This window comes from Hemiscyllium ocellatum, chromosome 2 (genome assembly GCF_020745735.1).
Source record: "Hemiscyllium ocellatum isolate sHemOce1 chromosome 2, sHemOce1.pat.X.cur, whole genome shotgun sequence".
NCBI lineage: Eukaryota > Metazoa > Chordata > Chondrichthyes > Orectolobiformes > Hemiscylliidae > Hemiscyllium > Hemiscyllium ocellatum.
In genome coordinates, this window is record NC_083402.1 from 1,148,730 (window position 1) to 1,169,810 (window position 21,081).

At 41.8% G+C, this 21,081-nt stretch overlaps 1 protein-coding gene across 3 annotated transcripts in view; it reads left to right on the forward strand.

Annotated features, from left to right (window-relative positions):
* nipbla (NIPBL cohesin loading factor a) overlaps positions 1-21,081 on the forward strand; it is a 529,062-nt gene that overhangs the window by 369,607 nt on the left and 138,374 nt on the right. For all 3 annotated transcript variants that reach the window (XM_060834051.1, XM_060834059.1, XM_060834067.1), the window contains 4 exons: positions 1,475-1,573; positions 6,972-7,025; positions 14,648-14,756; positions 20,263-20,399. In XM_060834051.1, the coding sequence (XP_060690034.1) occupies positions 1,475-1,573; positions 6,972-7,025; positions 14,648-14,756; positions 20,263-20,399 (399 nt within the window). The remainder of the gene's footprint in view (positions 1-1,474; positions 1,574-6,971; positions 7,026-14,647; positions 14,757-20,262; positions 20,400-21,081) is intronic.

The following is a 21,081-nucleotide window of genomic DNA, read 5'->3' on the forward strand; positions in this document are numbered from 1 at the left end:
CTTGGACTGCTGCTATCCTGGGAGTGTAGTTACATCCATTGTGCTGTTTAAAGTTTTTAAGGATTTTTCCCAGTAATAATGAAAGAATGGCAGTATGGTTGAATCAAAATGATGTATGACTTGGAAAACTTGCAAACCTTTAAGATGGCAGAGGTCATGGATTTGGAAGTGTCTTTTGAAAGATCTTTGAAATGTTGGAAAGCGTTTTGTAGATAGTACACATTGTTATCACTGTCATTGGTGGAGGGAAAGAATACTGAAGGTGGTGGATGTATTGCCAATCAAACAGGCTTCTTTGTTTTTGGTGTCAAACATTAGTAGTGTTAGAGCTGCACTCATTCAGGCATTTGGAGAGTATTTCGGGTGAAGGTTTGCTCGCTGAGCTAGAAGGTTTATTTCTAGACGTTTTGTCACCCTACTAGGTAACATCTTCAGTGGGTCTCCAGGCAAAGCACTGTTGATAATTACTGCTTTCTATTTATATCTTTGGATTGATTATGTCATTTCCTGTTCTTTTCCTTGGGGGGTGGCAGATGCAGTCTAACTCTAAGTGTTTGTGGAGAGAGTTCCAGATGGGATGCCATGTTTCTAGGAATTCTCGTGCATGTCTCTGTTTGGCTTGTCCTAGAATGGATGTGTTGTCCCAGTCGATGTGGTGTCCTTCCTCATCTTATGTGAGGATACTAGTGAGAAAGGGTCATATAAATAGAAAGCAGGAATTATCGACAGTGCTTCGCCTGGAGGCCCACTAAAGATGTTGCCTACTTTGGTGACAAAGCGTCTGGAAATGAACCTTTCAGCTCAGCAAGCAAACCTACATCCAAAACCTCGACCTGAGCTGTACCAATCCTTGTGGGACTGCATTGTAAATTTCCTGTTATCTGAAAAATCGTTCATTCACCTCTAGTATCTGCCCACTGATCCCTTTTCCAGTTTTATATCCATGTTTTTAATATTATTTTACTTCCAGCTCGGCGAACAGAACCACAACAACTAGCACCCAAGCCAAAAATCTTCGCACAAACCTTGAATATTATTTTACAACATGTGTTTCCATTTTCTGAAGGAGTTTATTTTAATGTGTGGAATTTTATCAACTGCCTTCTGACAGTTCTTTGATGAAACTTCTAATACTTACATTAATTTCTGTTACTTCAACATGACTTGTGTTTAATCAATGTTGACCTACCCTCATTTTTCCAAGATTCACCAAATGAAAATTCATTTTATTTTAGTGTGAAAGACCTACAGTCAAGATTCCAACATTGATGAGCTGTTCCTCCTTCAGTTTAACCCCTTTTCAAAATTAGGGTTATTGTAACATTTGTAACCTACTAGTTCTCTGGAACCATCCCAAATTCTCCCTCCATTTGATGCAGTGGGATGAATTGATGTTTTGTATGAGCTGTTCTCATGTTTGTGATTGAATGAACTCTGAAAGATATTAACGTAACTCGGATTTTATTCTCTGCAGAAACTGGTGAACGAAACATTCCAGAAACTCTGGTTCACTCCCACTCCCTCTCATGATGCAGAAGGGATGACACGAAAAATCCTAAATGTCACAGATGTGGTGAGTATTTGTCTTCCTTTTACCTTGTAACACCTTAACACCATGCTTATGTACTCCTATAAAACTTGAGCTAGTTTGAGTATAAACACAGGTGGTCCTTATAAATGAGTCAGAAGGAACACTGATTCAGTCCTTGAGCATGTTTTGTCATTCTGTTTGAGCATGGCTGATCTGATTCTTAGCCCTCTTTGTGTGGCCTTGCTCCTTACCATCACCTAAAAAAAAAATCTCTTAATATTAAATCTTGAAAACTTAACTGGAGCCCCAACGTTCTGCCCCAAAGACTCAAAGTTGCTAATGATGACATCAACAGTCAGACTATTTCATTAGGTATGTACTTTGCCCTCAAACATGTAGATGTCCACAATGAACTGGAACTTCATGTGCAGAATGTAGCTGCTGTATGAGAGTTGTCACAGCTAAACAAGAGACTAGTCAGTAGTAGTAAAATGAGCCATGAATGCTGGCACACAATTCCACAACTAATCAGCGGAGAATACTCCAATATATCTCTACATGAGGTGGGGGAAGTCCAGCATGATGGTGCAAAAGAAAAGTTAAGCATTTATAACAAACTTTGGTCAAAGACGATGATCCACTTTGACCTCCTCCTTAGGGCCCCACCATCACAGATACTGGACTTCAGCCAATTCAATTCATTCTACGTGGTATCAAGAAACAGAAAAAGCCTTATGGACCTTTTCAGGTTCTGACAATATTACTGAAGATTTGATCTTCAGAATGAATTGCATCTCAGTCCTAAATACAAACATGAAAATGTAAAACAGAAGCAGACATTTCTCAATTCATCCTCAAATCTGCTCTGTCATTCAATAAGATCTGTTTGCATTTCAAATTTCATAGTCCCATCTATCAAGGAGTATTATATTAGCTATTTTCCATTCGTCTGGGACCTTCCCTGACTCCGGTGATTCAGGAAAGTTCACCATCAATGCCTCAATAATCTTCGATACCTCCCTAATTGACCCTACTCATCCTGCTACTACCCTTTCACTATTTAGGTGTTTATAAAAAAGGTTTTGGAATTCACCTTTTATGTTAGCTATGAGTCATTTTTCATCATTTCTCTTTGCTTTTTTGCCTCCCTTCTGAACCTTCTGTGTTCAGGTTGGCTCTTAAATGGTGTGTTGTATTTTTAATTTGTCTTTAACTTAATTTCTATCTCCTTTGGTGATAGAGCTATGGATTTGTTTGTTACACGTTACCTTTTTGAGGGTATATATCTTAAGGTTGCCCAATCAATTTCCTCTTTGAAGATGCTAATTGCTGTGCAACATTTTTTCATCGAGCCTTGGATTCCATTCCATCTGGTCAATCTTAATTCTTGCTCTATTGAAATCTGCTTTTTGTGCCAGTTGATAATTCTCAGTCTGAATTGTTCAGTGTCCTTTTCCACCACCATCCTAAATCTTATGATACTGTTTCCTAAATTTTCTCCCACTGACTGATTCGGCTTTCCTCTTTTATTTTCATTTACTTATGGGACATATGGTACACTGGTTGACCAGCATTTGTTGCCCTTGAGGTGATGGTAAGTTTCCTCCTTGAACTGCTGTAATTCATATGCTGTAAGCAGATTCTTCATGTCCTTGGGAAGGGAGTTCCAGGAATTTGATCCAGCAACGGTGAAGGAACAGCAATATATTTGCAAATCAGGATAGAGTGTGGCTTCAAGAGGAAATTGAGGTAATGGTGATTCCCATGTATCTGCTGCCCTTCTCCTTCTAGGCAGAAGTGGTTGTGTGTTTGTGAGGTGCTGTGAGAGCACCTTTGGTGAATTTCTCCAATGCATCTTGTTGTTAGTACATACTGTTGCTACTGAGCATCAATGGTGGAGCAAGTGGATATCTGTGACTATGGTGCCAATCAGATAGGGTGTTTTATCCTGTATGGTGCCAAGCTTCAGGTTGTTGGAGCTGCACTCACCCAGGCAAGTGGGAAATAATCCATCGCGCTCCTGACTTCTACCTTGTAAATGGTAGACAGGTTTTGAGGAGTCAGCAAGTGTGTTATTCACCAAAGTATACCTAGTCTCTGACCTTCTCATGCAGTTTGTGGTAAGTTCAGTTTGTGGTAAGTGATAATCCCAAGGATGTCAATAGTAGGAGAATCTGTGTTGGCAACACTATTGAATGCCAAAATACAGCGATAGATTGTCTCTTATTGGTGACGATGATTGCCTGGCATTTGTGTGGAGCAAATGTTACTTGCAACTTGTCACCCGATGGGTCGAATGGCCTTACTTCCACTCCTATGTCTTATGGTCTTATACGAGGAATTAAGGGGAGAATGCGGGTAAGTGGAGTTGAAATGCCCATCAGCCATGATTGAATGGCGGAGTGGACTCAATGGGCCGAATGGCCTTCCTTCCACTCCTCTGTCTTATGGTCTTATGGAAGACTGGATGTTGCTCAGATCATGTTGCATTTGAACATGAATTTGTTCAGTATCTGAGGAGTCACGAATGGTGCAGTCATCAGTGAGCATCCCCATATCTGACCTCGTGGTGGAGGGAAAGTCATCGATGAAAGAGTTCAAAACGCTTGGTCCCTGGACATTACCCTGAGGAACTCCTGCAGAGATGTTCTGAAGCTGAGATGACTGACCTCCAACAAGCACGACCATCTTCTTAGTGCTAGGCCTGGCTTCATCCAGCAGAGTGCTAGCTCCCTATGCCCAATGATTCCAGTTTTACTAGAACTTTTTGATGCCACACTTGGTCAAATGTGGCCTTGATGTCAAGGGCTGTCACTCTTGTCTCACCTCTGGAATTTGGTCAGGTCTTTTGTACAGATTTGAGCCAAGGCTGTAATAAGATCAGGAGCTGAGTGGCCTGGCAGAGCCCAAACTGGGCATCACTGAGCAGGCTATTGCTGAGTCGGTGCTGCTTGATAGTCCTGTTGATAACACCTTTCACTACTGATGATCAAGAGTAGACAATTGAGATAATTGGCTGTGTTGGATTGTCCTGCTTCTTATGTACCAGATATGCATGGAAAATTTTCCACATTGTCAGGTAGATGCCAGTGCTGTAACTGTATTGGAAGTGCTTGGCTAGTTCTGAAGCCCAGATCTTCACTACTATTGCTGAAATGTTGTCAGGGCCCCTAACCTTTGTGGGATCAAGTGCCTCTAACCGTTTCTTGATATCATGTCGAATGAATTGAATTTGCTGAAGACTGGTATCTGTAATTCTGATGTCCACTAGTGTTGGTTGAGATGGATCATCTATTTGACACTTCTGGCTGACTCTGTGTGGAGTTTGCACATTCTCCCTGTGTGTACGTGGGTTTCCTCCAGGTGCTTCGGTTTCCTCGCACAGTCCAAAAATGTGCAGGTTAGGTGAATTGGCCATGCTAAATTGCCCATAGTGTTAGGCGAAGCGGTAAATGTAGGAGAATGGGTCTGGGTGGGTTGCACTTTGGCGGGTGGGTGTGGACTTGTTGGGCTGAAGGGCCTGTTTCTACACTATAAGTAATATAATCTAATCTAATAAGATTTAAGTTACGTATGTAGATGACAGTATGCAAATTAAGACATGTAAAATTGACTAATTGAGAATGAGACTAACAAACAAGGAGAATGCTGATTTCCCAGTTGTGGCCTTCCCTATGGGTACCGTACTTAGCTATCTGCCTCTGCTCGGCCACTTTCCTCTGCTGCCTGTCCCGAAGTCCACCTTGGAGGATGGTCACCCGAAGGTCCAAGGCTGAATGTCCTGGACCACTGAAGTGTTCCCCAACTGAGAGGGAACCCTCCTGTCTATTGATTGTTATGCAGTGCCCATTCATCCATTGTCGTAGTCTTTGCTCGGTTTGTGATTTACACATGAAAGAAGTGAAACTATCACTGTATTCTAACAGATGAAAGGCTTAACAGACAATCAATTTTTCAATGTATAATTTCAGTTACATCACACTGCAAATTTTTGCTATAAATTCTGTGTTACGATCGAGCCCTCCACTATCACCTGATGAAGGAGCGTCGCTCCAAAGGCTAGTGTGCTTCCAATTAAACCTGTTGGACTATAACCTGGTGTTGTGTGATTTTTAACTTTGTACACCCCAGTCCAACACCGGCCATTCCAAATCATAATCCCTGGGTGACAGCATTGTTCTATGAGGAGAAATTAATTAAACTGAGCCTGCACACTCCAGAGTGTTAAAGAATGACTGACCTCATTAAAGCTTACAACCTTCTTAGAGGGTGTGACAAAGTCGATGTGGATAGGAGTTCTCCCGGCTAGACCCAAGAGACACATTCTCAGAATAAGGGGTAGGCCATTCAGAATTGAGAGGAGAATTTGTTCACAAAGTGATGAATCTTTAGTTTCAGTAGCCCAGAGGATTATGGAAGTTAAGTTATTGAGCAGGTTTGAGATAAGGTTAAAAATCGCACAACATTAGGTTATAGTCCAACAGGTGTATTTGGAAGCACTAACTTTCAGTGTGCTGCTCCTTCATCAGGTGGTTGTGGAGTATAAGATTGTAAGACACAGAATTTATAGCAAATGTTTGCAGTGTGATGTAATTGAAATCATATATTGAAAAAGACCTGGATTGTTCAAGTCTACCATCATTTAAAATGACCATGTTGGTTTCAGTTCTTTCACATGTAAATCACAAAACGTTTTTTAAAAGTTACATTCTCAAGTGAACTTTAACAATTAAGAACAGATTTACAGAATCTTACATGAATTCATGCAGTTTTTGAGCAAAGTAAAATGTAATTCTGCAAGTACAAACTCCCCCCACAAATGTATGTGTGTGTGTGTGTGTGTGTGTGTGTAAAACGGGGTATAAGTTTGTGAGAGGGTGTGTGTGGGAGTGTAAGCATATGAGAGAGGGTCCGTAGGAGTGCGTGTGTGTGTGTGTGTATGTGTTGGTGGCGGGGTGGTGGAGCGGTAGGAGTGTCTGTGTGCCCGTCTGTCTGTATGTGTGTATAGTGCAGTGAGGTCACCTGTAGTGTGACATGAACCCAAGGTCCCGGTTGAGGCCATCCCAAGGGGTACCGAACTTGGCTATCAGCCTCTGCTCGACCACTTTGCGTTGTTGCCTACCCTGAGGTCCGTCCACCAAGGCATTTATTGTCCATCCTTTAGTTGCCCTTGAGAACGTGTTGGTCAACTGCTTTCATGAACCACTGCAGTCCATGTGCTGTGGGTTGATCTACAGTTCTCTTAGAGAATTCCAGGAATTATTCTCAAGAAATAGAATTGCCTACTTGTGTTTCCCTAAATAACCCAAATTGAATGATTCATGCTTGAAGATAATAGAGGCTGTTGGTTTTGCACAGGTCCTTATCTCTGCTACTGTGGAATGATGGTTCTCTTCTTCAAAGTGCTGTTGTTGACAGCTGTCTTTCACCTGTTTTGCAGGTTGCTGCTTGCAGGGATACTGGGTACGATTGGTTTGAGCAGCTTCTTCAGAATGTAAGTACAATACAGATCAGATTTCCATTGCATGAGAGCTTAACTTTTCAAACTCTGGTTGAGTTAGATATAAGGTTAGAAAGTTATCCTGGTCCTGCTGGGAGTCTTAACTATCAAGTTGGAAACTTTTCCATGGGTATTCTAGATATGGAAGTTTTGAGTGTTCAGAAACGTTATGCCATCTTCTGAGGCAGTGGGACTTTAAACCCAAACTTTCCAGCACAGGTAGTGACACCACCACTGTGTCCCAAGAGCCATCTATGGGTGGTAATTGTAAATATTTTCAAATCACCCTAGTCAGTGACATGATTACACACCCCCGGAGCAGGTGGGACTTGAACCTGGGTCCATTGTCTCCAGGTTAGGAACACAACCCCTTACCCAAAATAATACTCTCGCATGCTGCATCTGGTATTCCCATGTAGTCTCCTTGAGTGTTAACTGTAGATATTTTCTAATCAACCTGTTCAGATGTTTTATGACACGTCACTGGAGTAAATTAATTTGAACCTTGGCCCAGAGGTAGGCACGGTACCATTGCAGCACAGGACTCCTTATGTGTTAGTTGTATTTATTTCAAACAACTTGTTCTGACATAGTGATGTACGTTTGAGCAGGTGAGTCTTGAACCAGGGGTCTCGACGCCCAGAAGTAGTGACACTGCTGCAAAAGCCCTTACTGGATGTTGATTATAGCTAATTCTTTTTACTTAACCTGTTAAGAAATGTTATGACACAACTTGGAACAGGTGGTTCTTGAACACAGATGTCTTGTCCCAGAGGTAAGGACACTAACACTACACAAGTGTCTCTACTCTGCCTGGTATTCCCAGGCAGTCTTCCATTTGAGTATGAACCACACCTGATTCTATTTAATGTCCAAGATTAGAAGAGATCAGTTGTTTTCAGACTAATATGGTTGAGGCTGAAAATGTGTTACTGGTTAAAGAACAGGTTAGGCAGCATCTCAGGAATAGGGAATTCGACGTTTCGAGCATAAGCCCTTCATCAGGAATGAGAGAGAGTAGCCAGGCAGGCTAAGATAAAAGGTAGGGAGGAGGGACTTGGGGGAGGGGCGATGGAGGTGGGATAGGTGGAAGGAGGTCAAGGTGAGGGTAATATGGTTGAGGGCTGGGTGTTAATTGTAGAGGTTTTCCAATTAAGTAGTCAAAGTTGTTATTACAAACCCCTGGGTTCTGGTCCCACTTGATACCAATTTCTTGGCTGAGAGGTAGGAGACACTGTGCTACAAGTACTGTAGTTTCACAGTACTAGATACAGCAAATGTTTTAGGCGAAAGTGAGGACTGCAGATGCTGGAAATCAGAGTCTAGATTAGAATGGTGCTGGAAGAGGTCAGGCAGCATCCGAGGAGCAGGAAAATCGACGTTTCAGACAAAAGCTCTTCATTCCCGCTGTGCTTTTCCAGCGCACCACTAATCTAGACAACAAGTGTTTTATTAACGGGCATCTCTGGGACCAAACGTTGATCAAATATTCTGGATCATCAAGAGATATGCATAACTTCAATAATCCCTGACCAAATGAAGCTTTGAGACATCGCATTCCTCAAAAAATCTATGGAAAAACATTAACACACCTCCTGAAGTCAATATAGATCGATGCACACAATAGAAACACGATGCAGGGGGTATAGATATCACTGGTATACTTTACTTACAGCATTAAATACGCAGACATTGCGATATTTGAGGTATATGATTTTGGTCAGTTGACCAAGATTACTGGTTGATAAAGTGCTGGTTAAAATTAAGTTTGCTGTATTTTTTAATTAACTTGTTCAGCAATTTTATGACACACCTCTGGGACAGATGGGACTTGAACCTGGGCTTCCTAGCTCAGTGGTAATAACCTTACCACTACGCCACAAATACTGCAAAGACTACTATGCTGACATTCCCAGGCATTCTCGTATCCGAATGCTGCCCAGGCCTGAAACTGCTTAGCTTGTGAGATCAAGTGAAATCAATTGTTTTCAGGTTATTATGGCTGTGGGTGGGTTTTAATTAGGTAAAAACGAGGACTGCAGATGCTGGAAACCAGATTCTAGATGAGAGTGGTGCTGGAAAAGCACAGCAGTTCAGGCAGCATCTGAGGAGCAGGAAAATCGATGTTTTGGGCAAAAGCCCTTCAGGAATATTCCTGATGAAGGGCTTTTGCCCGAAATGTCGATTTTCCTGCTCCTCAGATGCTGCCTGGGTGTTAATTGTATGTTAATTACATTAGTGTTTCTCAGGTGATGTTAACTGAGGATTTACATGCTCCGTTTTCAGTACAAATCAAAACTGTATGTTTGTAATAAGTCTCTAAATTCCACATTTAGGACAATTATAAAGGGTGTTAAATTGGGTCAGTGGACTGAGGGGTTGCACATGGAGTTTAATTTGGATAAATGTGAGATATTGCATTTTGGCAAAGGAAAGAGAGGGAGATCTTATGCATTTAATGATAGCGCCCTAGCATGTGTTGCAAGATAGTGGGACCTAGAGGTTCAGGTGCATAATTCCTTGAAATTTATACTACATGTTGATAGGGCGGTTAACATGGTGGCCTGAAGGTGAGGTTGAAACAAAGCCGTTTCAATATGAATACTGTTCAAATCTTCCTTAAACTTGGGTGGTGGCAGAGAATTGGAGAATTCCAAATGTTTACACACTTGTTCAAAGAAGTGATTAGTGATATGCCCAGCAAATACAGATCAGTCAGTTTGGAATATGATTTGGTGTTGGACTGGGGTGTACAGGGTTAAAAGTCATACAACACCAGGTTATAGTCCAACAAGTCCAATAAATCTATCACCCCTCAATTTGTAGGGCATAACTACAAATTGAGTGGTGATAGATTGAAGACAGATGTCAGATGAAAGTTCTTTACGCAGAGAGTGGTAAGGGTGTGGAATGCCCTACCTGCTAATGTAGTCAACTCAGCCACATTAGGAAGATTTAAACAATCCTTAGATAAGCGCATGGATTATTTTGGGATAATGTAAAGGGAATAGTTCACAGGTCAGCGCAACATCAAGGGCCGAAGGCCTGTTCTGCGCTGTATTGTTCTATGTTCTAAGTTTATTTGGAAGCACTATCTTTTAGAGTGCTGCTGCTTTATCAGGTGGTTGTGGAGTATAAGATCGTAGGACACAGAATTTATAGCAAAAGTTTACAGTGTTATGTAACTGAAATTATATATTGAAAAAGACCTGGATTGTTTGTAAGTCTTTTAGAATCGGCATGTTGGGTGGGTTCAGTTCTTTTCATGTGTAAATCCCAGAACTTAAAGTTACAATCTCAAGTGAACTTTAACAATTCACTTGAATTGGCCTAACGTGGCACCTATTATTAAAGTTCATTGAGAAGGAAACTTTTAAGAAAGTTACGGAATTTGCATATGAAAGAATTGAAACTAACATGCCCATTCTAAAAGATGAATTCTATGTACTACCATCTTATACTGCACAACCACCTGATAAAGGAGCAGCACTGCAAAAACTAGTGCTTCCAAATAAGCTTGTTGAACTATAACCTGGTGTTGTAATTTGTAAACTTGGAATATGAGTGAGTTGTCTGAAGTTGGATCAGACAGGTTGGGCCTGTTTTTGCTTGAATTTAGAAGAGTGAGGGGTGACTTGATTCAAATCTAGAAGGGGGATATAAAATGAATGTTTCCACTTATGGGTCAGTTCAGAACTAGAGGACAGCCCTTTATGGAAGAGATTAGTTTTTTTTTCTTAGGGTCATGGAACTCAAGACAGTGAAGGCTGGTCATTCAATGTTTGTGAGACAAGTGGATTAATCCTTGTTAGAGGGATCGAGGGTTATCTGTTGGGGTGGGGGATGGTGGATGTAGATGGAAATGTGAAATTGAAGAATTGAAAACAAATAGCCACGACTGTATTGAATTGCATATTGAATTGTAACGATCAGTTTTTCATTTAGTCATGGATTGTGGCCATTGCTGGCTAGGCCACTATTTATTGGCCTTCCCTAATTGTCCTGAGGACAGCTAGGAGTCAACAGTTTTGCACATGTCTCAACCAGCCAAAGTCTACTGACTGAAAGGAGGAGAAGTAGACCAAAGACTTCAGTTTCTTTGGTTCACCTTGCGGAAACTTTCAGAAATGGTTCAGGTCAAAATTAGTAATCTTGTAGGGAAATTATAGATTAATTAAAAACCTGTATGAAGAGTAAATTAATTTTAACTTGCTTTTATTTAGTCCCATGTGGATTTTGTTGGCTTGGGTAACCTTTATTGCCTTTAACATCTAAATGTTATGACGCTTCAAGTGCTCATCCAAGGACTTTATTAAAAATTCTGAGGTTGCTTGCCTCAACTACTCTCCAGGTGGTGCATTCCAGATTACCACCACCCTCTGGTTGGAAAAAAAAAGCTTTCCTCAAATCCTTTCTGCCTTTCATTTTAAAATTATGCCCCCTAGTCAGGAATATTTTGACTAAGGGAAACAACTTGTTTTCTATTCAACCTGTCCATACCCAAAGTAATCATCTACGCCTCTATTAGGTCCTCTCTCAAACTTCTCTGCACCTAAGAAAACAACCTATCAACATGTAGTATAAATTTCAAGGAATTATGCACCTTAGTGAACTAATCTAAGCCCATCACTCTACACTCTCCCTTTGTCATCCATATACTTACCCAAGGATTGTTTAAATGCTTCTAATGTGGCTGAGTTAACTACATTGGCAAGCAGGGCATTCCACACCCTTACCACACTCTGAGTGAAGAACCTGCCTCTTAAATCTGTCTTAAATCCCTCAATTAACAGCTATGTCATCTCGTACAAGCAGATGTTGTTATCCTATGGAAAAGAGTCTCACGGTCCACCCTATCTAATGCTCTAATCATCTTGTATGTCTCTATTAAATCCCCTCTTAGCCTTCTTCTCTCCAATGAGAACAGATCTAAGTCCCTCAGCTTTTCCTCATAAGACCTTCACTTCAGACCAGGTAATAACCTGGCAAATCTCCTTTGCACCTTCACCAATGCTTCCACATCCTTCCTGTAAAGGGGCGACCAGAACTGTACACAAGTGAGGCCACACTAGCATTTTGTATAGTTGCAGCATGACATCACAGCTCAGGAACTCGATCCCTCTACCAATAAAACCGAAACAACACTGTCAACCTGAGTGAAAACGGATGAGGAATATTTGTTTAGCACCTCTCCAATCTCCACAGGGTTCCACACGCAACTTCCCACTTCTGTCTTTGACTGGCCCTATTCCTACCCTTGTCATCCTTTTATTCCTCACATATCTATGGAAAGCTTTAGGGTCTCCATTATTCTACCGCTAAAGACGGCTCATGTTCCCTTCTTGCTCTTAACGTTCTCTTTAAGTCCTTCCTAGCAAATCTGCAACTTTCCATCCCTTCATCTGAATCAACTTGTCTCAACGTCACATAAGCCTCCCTCTTCTGCTTAACAAGAGATACAATTTCTGTAGTAAACCGCGGTTCCCTTACCTTTTAACTTCCTCCTTATCTGACAGGGACATGCCTGTCAAAGAATGTAACATCTGTTCCTTAAACCAGGTCCATGTTTCCCTTACTGCCAGTAACCCTTGATTCCCTTACTGCCCTTATCTATATCGGTCTCAAATGTACTCAGTGATTTGGCCTCCACAGCCTGCTGCAGAAATGAGTTGCACAGATTCACCATGCTCTGGCTGAAGAAAGTCCTAGTCCTCGTCCTCCCCCCCCCCCCCCCCCCCCCCCCCCCCCCCTCGTCCTCCTCCCCTCCCCCTCATCGTCCTTCAACTTGGACGTCCTTCCCCTCGACCTAAACCCTCGGCGTCGTCCTCGTCCTCCTCCCCATTCTAACATGCTAAACCCGCCGCCGCCTCCGCCTCCCCATTCTGAACCCTCGTCCTCATCCTCCCCGTTCTAAACGCTTGTCCTTGTTCTAAACCCGCGGCCTCGTCCTCGTCCTCGTCCTTCTCCCATTGGAAAGCATCATCCCTTCATTCTGAGGCTGTACTCTCAGGTCCTAGTCCCTCCTGCCAGTGGAAGCATCGCCTCCACATCCACACTATTCGGGCTTCTCAGTCTTTTGTCAGTTTCAATAAGATCTCCCCCCCAACTTCCTTAACTTCATTGAGTACAGACCCAGAGTCCTCAACAGTTCCTCGTGACAAAGCCTTCATCCTTGGGATTATTTTTGTAAACCTCTGGACTCCCTCCAATGCCAGCACATCTTTACTTCGAGATGGGGCCAAATCTGCGCTCAATATTCTGAATAGTTTCACCAGAGCCTTGCACAGTTTATTCCTGCTCTTCTATTCTTGTCGTCTTAAAATAAATGCCAACCTTCACGATTGTTCAACTGAAAATCTAGAGTCTCTTTGTGCTTCGGATTTCTGAAGTCTTTCCGTATTGAGAAAATAGTCTACATCTCTATTTGTCCTACCAAAGCATAACCTCACACTTTCCCATATCGTACTTGATACTTTCCTAGCCTGTCCAAGTTCTTTTGCAGAGTCCCCACTTAGAACATAGAACATTACAGCACAGTACATGCCTTTTGGCCCTCGATATTGCATCGACCTGTGGAACCAGCCTACACTATTCCATTTTCATCCGTATGTTTATCCAGTGGCTATTTAAATGATCTTGAAGTTGGTGAGTCTCCTACTGTTGCAGGCAGGCCGTTCCACGCCCCTATTGCTCTCTGAGTAAAGAAACTACCTCTCACATCTGTCCTATATCTATCACTCCTCAATTGAAAGCTGTGTCCCTTTGTGCTAGCCATCACCATCCAAGTAAAAAAGCTCTCACTGTGCACTCTACCTAACTCTCTGATTATCTTATGTCTCAATGGTGGAGCAGGCTGAAGGGACTGACTGGCCTCTTTTTGTTCCTGATTTGTATGTTTAGACATTTACTGGTAGGGCATCAGATAATAACTGTCAAAATATGGCTCTTAATAAAAGGGGAGAAAACAGCTTTCATGGTAAAGCAATCTAGTAATATAAAAAATAGTTTCTACAAATCTAAAAAGAGCAGGGCTTGCACAGTTAATGGTAGGCCCCTGGGGGTATTGTTGAACAGAGGGACCCGAGGGTTGCAGGAATATAGTTACTTGAAAGTGCCTTCACATGGAGACAGGGTGATGAACAATATGTTTGGCACATTTGCCTTCATAGATCAGAGCATTGTGTACAGGAATTGGAATGCATTTTGCTAGCTATTTCAGGGTTGAGAGTTAGCCACATTTGCTGCAGATATGGAGTTGCATATAGTCCAGGCTAGATAAAGATGACAGATTTCCTTGTCTAAAGCACAGCAGGGATTTTTTGGTTCAAATCCAATCGTGGAATTGAATTTTAGTTATGCTACCGCAACATTAGCCTTGGCTTCTCGATTACTAGTCCATTGACATTGCACTGTACCATTGTTAAACCTCAGCCATATGGTGTACTTGGATTTTTAAAAGCTTGATTAAGTGCTGCGTCAAAGGTTACTACACAAGAGAAAAACACAGTATATCATGATGATAGGAATAAAAGATTGGTTAGCTGTCAGGAAGCACAAATTATGTATAAATAGGGATAAATCTTTTCAGATTATTTAACTGAACTCTGTTCTTTCAGTTGTTGAAGTCTGAGGAAGATGCTTCATACAAGCCTGTGAAGAAGGCCTGTGTGCAGATAGTGGATAATCTGGTGGAACACATTCTGAAATATGAAGAATCCCTTGCAGGTAAATGGAAAGGAATGAAATGGGGAATATAATTTGTCAGTCCTGTTAAATCTTCTATTATAGAGGTATTGAGGCACAGATGGAAACCATTTTGGCCCATTGTGTTTCATGCCAACTCTTCGGAGAGTAATCCAGTTGATTCCCCTTTTCTCCCACTCTGCCTATATCCCTGAGCTTAAAGTTCATTTCCCTTAGGTCCCTGTCTAATTTAGTGTTGAAGTCAATCATTGCTTCCTCCTTTAGGTGGTGAATACTAAATAAGTCATATTTTGTGTTGAGACCATGCTTGATCTACCATAAGTTTTGTTTGTTCTTACTGTTTACTGTGGAGGTCAGTCACTGAATACATTAACAAGGGGGTGCAAATGTACTTGAAACAAAAACCATGTACAAGTTTGTTACATAAGTGAAAAATCCAAACGATATTACACTCTGCAAGGACCTTTTGAAGTCATTACGGATGTCATAAAGATTTAGCACTTCTGACATGCAAACCTCACTGAAAGGTTACCCCTGTGACTGCACGAAATCTGTTTTGTTTTACTTGCATGCTATAAGTAGTTGTTTTTGATAAATTTTTGCATTCGTGTGATGCAATTTTCTTTTATTAATATGTCATATGGAGATCATTCAACGAGTTGCTTACTCAAATAATTTGCTTAGTGTGATTCATAACTTCACGACAGCAGCTTTGTAGAATGTTTTCCTGTTTGACACTTTGACAGCCTTCTATTTATGACCTAATTTTTTGGAATTCACAACTCTTCTCTCCATTTCCCCTCCTCCCAGTGCTGATTGTTTGGACTGTTGATAGTAGAATCATAGAATCTTTCAGAGTGGAAACAGGCCATTCGGCCCTTTGGGTCCACACCGACCTTCTGAAGAGCATCCCATCCAGACTCTCTCCCCCACGTTATCCCTGTAATCCTGTATGTCGCATGGCTAATCCACCTAACCTCCACACCTTTGGACCTGGGCAGGAAACTGGGCGAGTGTGTGGAGTTTGCGCAGTTACCTGGAATCGAATCCAGATTTCTGGTGCTGCGAATCACTGGGCCACTCTGCCACTCTCTGCTGTTAAAGACATCTTCTCTTTGAACCAACCTGCTCTTGTTCAAATGAACTTGGCTTCTTTTGGAGTGAACCTGACTAAATTCCCTTCACTCTTCTCCCCTCAATTCTCGGGATTTGAAACCTCAAATCAGCAAACACTCTCTCATTATTATCCATGGCTAGATATTTAAAGTGACATGATTTCTTGGAAATGCTTTTTGGCAACTCACTGGTCAAAATGACCTTCAGAACTTTATAGAATTGAAAACCAAATAAAATCTGCTTTACATCCAGTTCTCCACTTTTGAATCCAAATTTTCAAATAAGTTTATGAACCTTAATCAGACTTTTTCTACTTTATCAAAACTTGTGTAATCTAATGCCATCTATTAAATCTCCTGTCTATTTCCTTTACTTTAAAGAAAATAATCCTTGTTTCTCCAAACTACCTTTGTAGTTTGAATCTCTCATTCTTGGAATCATTCCAAATTGTCCCCTCTTCCTAAAGTGTGGTGATCAGAACTGCAAATAATACCCTAGTCATGGCCCAACTTGAACTTTATCATGGTTCATTATAATATCCCTGCTTTTGTATTCAATATTTGTTTATGAATCCCAAAGCCCTCTGTATTGACATTTTCTTTACTGTGATGTGTTTGTGTCTGACTGTTGACTTGATTTTTGGCCCTTTTACTTGCCAGTTGTTTTGGTGATGTTTTTTGATGGCCAGTACAGTACTTAACATTGAAATGCACAGTTTCAATTGAAAGTTGTTTCAATTTGAGATGTACGTGGCTGTAAGAGTTATAGTGTTAATGCAGCAGTGAATATTCTCATATACTTATTGCTCTATTTGCAAATCTTCCCTTATAAATAAATAAATGTTTCCTGGAAGGATTTCCATTCTTTTTGATCCGACTGTCATAGAATTATACAGCACTAAAACAGACTTTTCAATCCAACTCATCCATGCTGACCAGGTTTACCAAACCAAACTAGTCCCATTTGCCTCAGTTTGGCCCATATTCCTCTAAACCTTTCCTGTTCATTTACTGATCCAAATAGACCACTTCCTCTGGCTGGTCATTCCACATACACACACCACCTTCTGTGTGGACAAAGTTGTCCCTCAGATTCTTTTTAAATCTTTCTCCCTCACCTTAAAAAAAAGTCCAACAGGTTTATTTGAAATCACAAACTTTTGGAGTGTTGCTCCTTTGTCAGGTGAAGGGACAAGCTTGCAATTTGAAATAAATCTGTTCGACTAAAACTGGTATCATATGACTTCTGACTTTGTCCACCCCAGTCCAGCACCAGCACCTCCACTTTTTTCTTTAAAATGCCCTCTAGCTTTGAACTATCCAACTGTAGGGAAAAGACCTTTCCTATTCACCTTATCTATGCTCCTCATGATTTTATAATCCTCCATAAGGTCACCCCTCAACCTCCTACACAAGAGGAAATTCAAACCTCCCTTATAACTCAAATCCTCCAGTCCCACTAACATCCTTGTAAATCCTTTCTGCCCCCTGCATGCCAAATGCAGCCTTTACTGTCCTGTCTACCTCTGATGCCACTTTCAAGGAACTACGTACCTGCACCCTAGTCTAGATTAGAATGGTGCTGGAAAAGCACAGCAGCTCAGGCAGCATCTGAGGAGCAGGAAAATCGACATTTTTGCCCGAAACATTGATTTTCCTGCTCCTGTGATGCTGCCTGACCTATGCTTTTCCAGCACCATGCTAATCTAGACTCTGATTTCTCGCACTTGCAGTCCTCACTTTTGCCTACCTGAACCCTAGTGTCTATTTTGACAACACTCCCCAGAGCCCTATCATTAACCGTGCATGTCCTGTCTGTGTTCACATTACCAAAATACTCCATGTTGCATTTATCTAAATTAAATGCCATCTGTCACTCCTTACCCCAATTGATCAAGATCCCATTTTACTCTTTGACCATCTTCACTGTCTACTACATCTCGATTTTAAGGGGCAGAATGGTGACTCAGTGGTTAACGCTGTGGCCTCACAGCCCCAGGGATCTGGGTTCAATTGCCGCCTTGGGTGACTGTCTGTGAGAAGTTTGCACATTCTTCCAGTGTCTGTGTGAGTTTCCTCCCACAATCCAAAGATATGCAAGTCAGGTGAATAGGCCAAGCTAAATTGCCCATAGTGTTCAGGGATGTGTGTGTTAGGTGCATTAGTCTGGGATAATGTAGAATTGTAGGGGAATGGGTCTGGGAGGGTTACTCTTCGGAGGGTCGGTGTGGACTTGTTGGGTCAAAAGGTGTGTTTCCACACTGTAGGGATTCTATGACTTTCTATATTCTTATCCAAATTGTTTGTATAAATGACAAACAACAGTGGACCCAACATCAAGCCTTTTGGGAAAACTGCTGGACACTGGCCTTCAGTATGAAAAACTCCACTCTTTGTCTCCTACCGTCAAGCTGATTTTGTATCTAATTGGGAAGTTCTCCCTGTGTCCCATGTGATCTAACTGTACTAACCAGTATCCATGTATAACCTTGTCAAAGACCTTGCTAAAGTCCATATAGATTAGATTAGATTACCCTTCAGCCCAAGTCCACACTGACCTGCCGAAGCGTATACCACCTAGACCCATACTCCTACATTTACCCCTTCACCTAACACTACGGGCAATTTAGCATGTCCAATTCACCTAACCTGCACATTTTGGATTGTGGGAGGAAACTGGAGCACCCGGAGGAAACCCACACAGACACGGGGAGAATGTGCAAACTCCACACACAGTCGCCTAGGCGGGAATTGAACCCGGGTCTCTGGTGCTGTGAGGAAGCAGTGCTAACTGCTGTGCCACCGTGCCGCCCATAGACAACTTGTAATGCTCTGACCTCATCTATCTTGCTGGTCCCATCATCAAAAAAACTCTTATCAAGTTTGTGAGGCACGATTTCCCATTCACAAAGCTATGCTGACTATTCCTAATCAGTCCTTGCCTCCGGCTTTGTTACATATCTCTGGCTTGACTTCCATATCGCAACCTTTGAAATGTCTACTCTTGTCCTAAACTGCTGGTTCACAGGACCCTTGACCATATTATCCACCTTTTCTAGACTCCTCCTCATCAACCTCCCAGAATACATCAGGGTCCTTTTGATTTGGTTGCCTTCTCGCAAATCAATCTCCCTTGTCACAGCACAGGAACAGGCCTTTCAGCCCACCAAGCCTGCGCCAATTCCGGTCCTCTATCTAAACCTATTTTCTAAGGATCTGTCCCCCTCTGCTCCATGCCCATTCATGTATCTGTCCAGATACATCTTAAATGATGCTATTATGGCTGTCTCTCTCACCTCCGCTGACGACGCGTTCCAGGCAACCACCTCTGTCTGTGTAAAGAACTTTCCACGCATATCTCCCCTAACCAACCCCGCCCCCCCCTCACCTTGAGCTCATGACGCTAGTAACTGAGCCCCCCCCACTCTGGGAGAAAACGTGCTAGCCACCCTGTCTATACCTCTCATGATTTTGTAGACCTCAATCAGGTCCCCCCCTCAACCTCTGTCTTTCTAATGAAAATAATCCTAATCTACTCATCCTCTCTTCATAGCAATCCTTTTTAACAGTGACTTCTCCCCCATATTTCAATCAGATCTATTCTCTCTGATATCCTTCTCCCATATCTACTACTTGGCATTTGTCCGTTCAGTATAAGATATGGGATATCCTGTCACATATCCTACACAGCATTGTACACAACTTTCTCTACATGTCCCATGCAACACTTATAGGACAAATGTAGCGCGCACAGTAAAGCTTGCTGTATACTGTCTTCATCAAACACTCCCAGGACATGTGACCTTCTAGAGGTCTATCAAACCATAAGGGGCATGGATAGCCAAGGTCTTTTCCCCAGGGTGGGGGAGTCCAAAGCTAAATGGGAAAGATTTAAAATGGACCTAAAGGGCATGTTTTTCACATAGAGATGGTACCTGTGTGGAATGAGCTGCCTAAGGAAGTGGTAGAGGCTAGCACAATTACAATATTTAAAAGGCATCTAGATGGGTTTATGAATGCAAAGGGTTTAGAGCAATATAGGCCGCATGCTGACACATGGAGCTAGACTAATTTAGGATATCTGGTCGGTTTGGATGAGTTGGACTGAACGGTCTGTTTCCATACTGTACAGCTCTGTGCTTCTGACAGGCACAGCATATAGCTCCCTCTACAATGCCCTCCCAAATTCCCACTCAGTCTGGGATTCATATTTTTGTGTCATTTTACATTTTGTGAATGGAAAGTTAACCTTTTTCAAAAGAAATTCTGTTTCCCAGACAGTGGTACCAAAACTCTGCAACCAAACTTTCTGCTGAAATAATTTTGGTTGAATGATGACTCTAGCAAAATTATAAGCTTAGTGGGCATAAGGTGCTCTGATTTCCAGTATTAACACTATTGTATCTCCGCAGATTCGGATAGTAAAGGCATGAATACCAATTGTCTCGTGGCTTGTTTAATTACATTATACCTGTTCAGCAAAATCCAGCCTCATCTCATGGTAAAACATGCAATGACCCTTCAGCCGTATCTAACCACAAAGTGCAATGTGAGTATGGCTTTTGGATTTCACAACCTTGTATTCAACCTTTCCTAACCATTTTGTATAAATCTAGAGTATTATTAATTTGATGCATTTAGGAGTGTGTGCAAAATAACCGTTATTGGTACAAAATTCACCCATAAGGTTGCGGTGCTTTAGATTCCTTTGTGATATGTGCACTACTTGGTTTTGGATCTGTAATTTAGTAGTAACCTCGTTTAAGTAATTTGTAATATAATTTATAAGGAAGAGGAATCCTTTTTGGGATTGCAGTTAGTGAATAATGGAGTTCCACAGGGGTCAGTGTTGAGACTGCAACTATCTATCTTATACATTAACAATCTGGACAAGGACTGAGATCATTGTTGCTAAGTTTAGACATGTCACAAAGATAAATGTAGCATTGAGGACGTTGAGAGACTTGGACAGGCTAGGAGAGTGAGCAAAGAAGTGGCAGATTGAATACAGTGTGGAAAATTGAGGTTATGCACTTTTGTTTGAAGAATGGAGGTGAAGACTATTTTCTGCAAGCTGAAATAACTCCATGAAGGCTGGTATCCTGTCCCCAAGTCAACCTTTATTTACACGTGCATAGTACAAGACACTGAGCTAGCTAGTTCAGAGCCAGCTCCTAGAATGAACAGAACTCCTGACACTCGGCAGCACGGTGGTTCAGTGGTTAGCACTG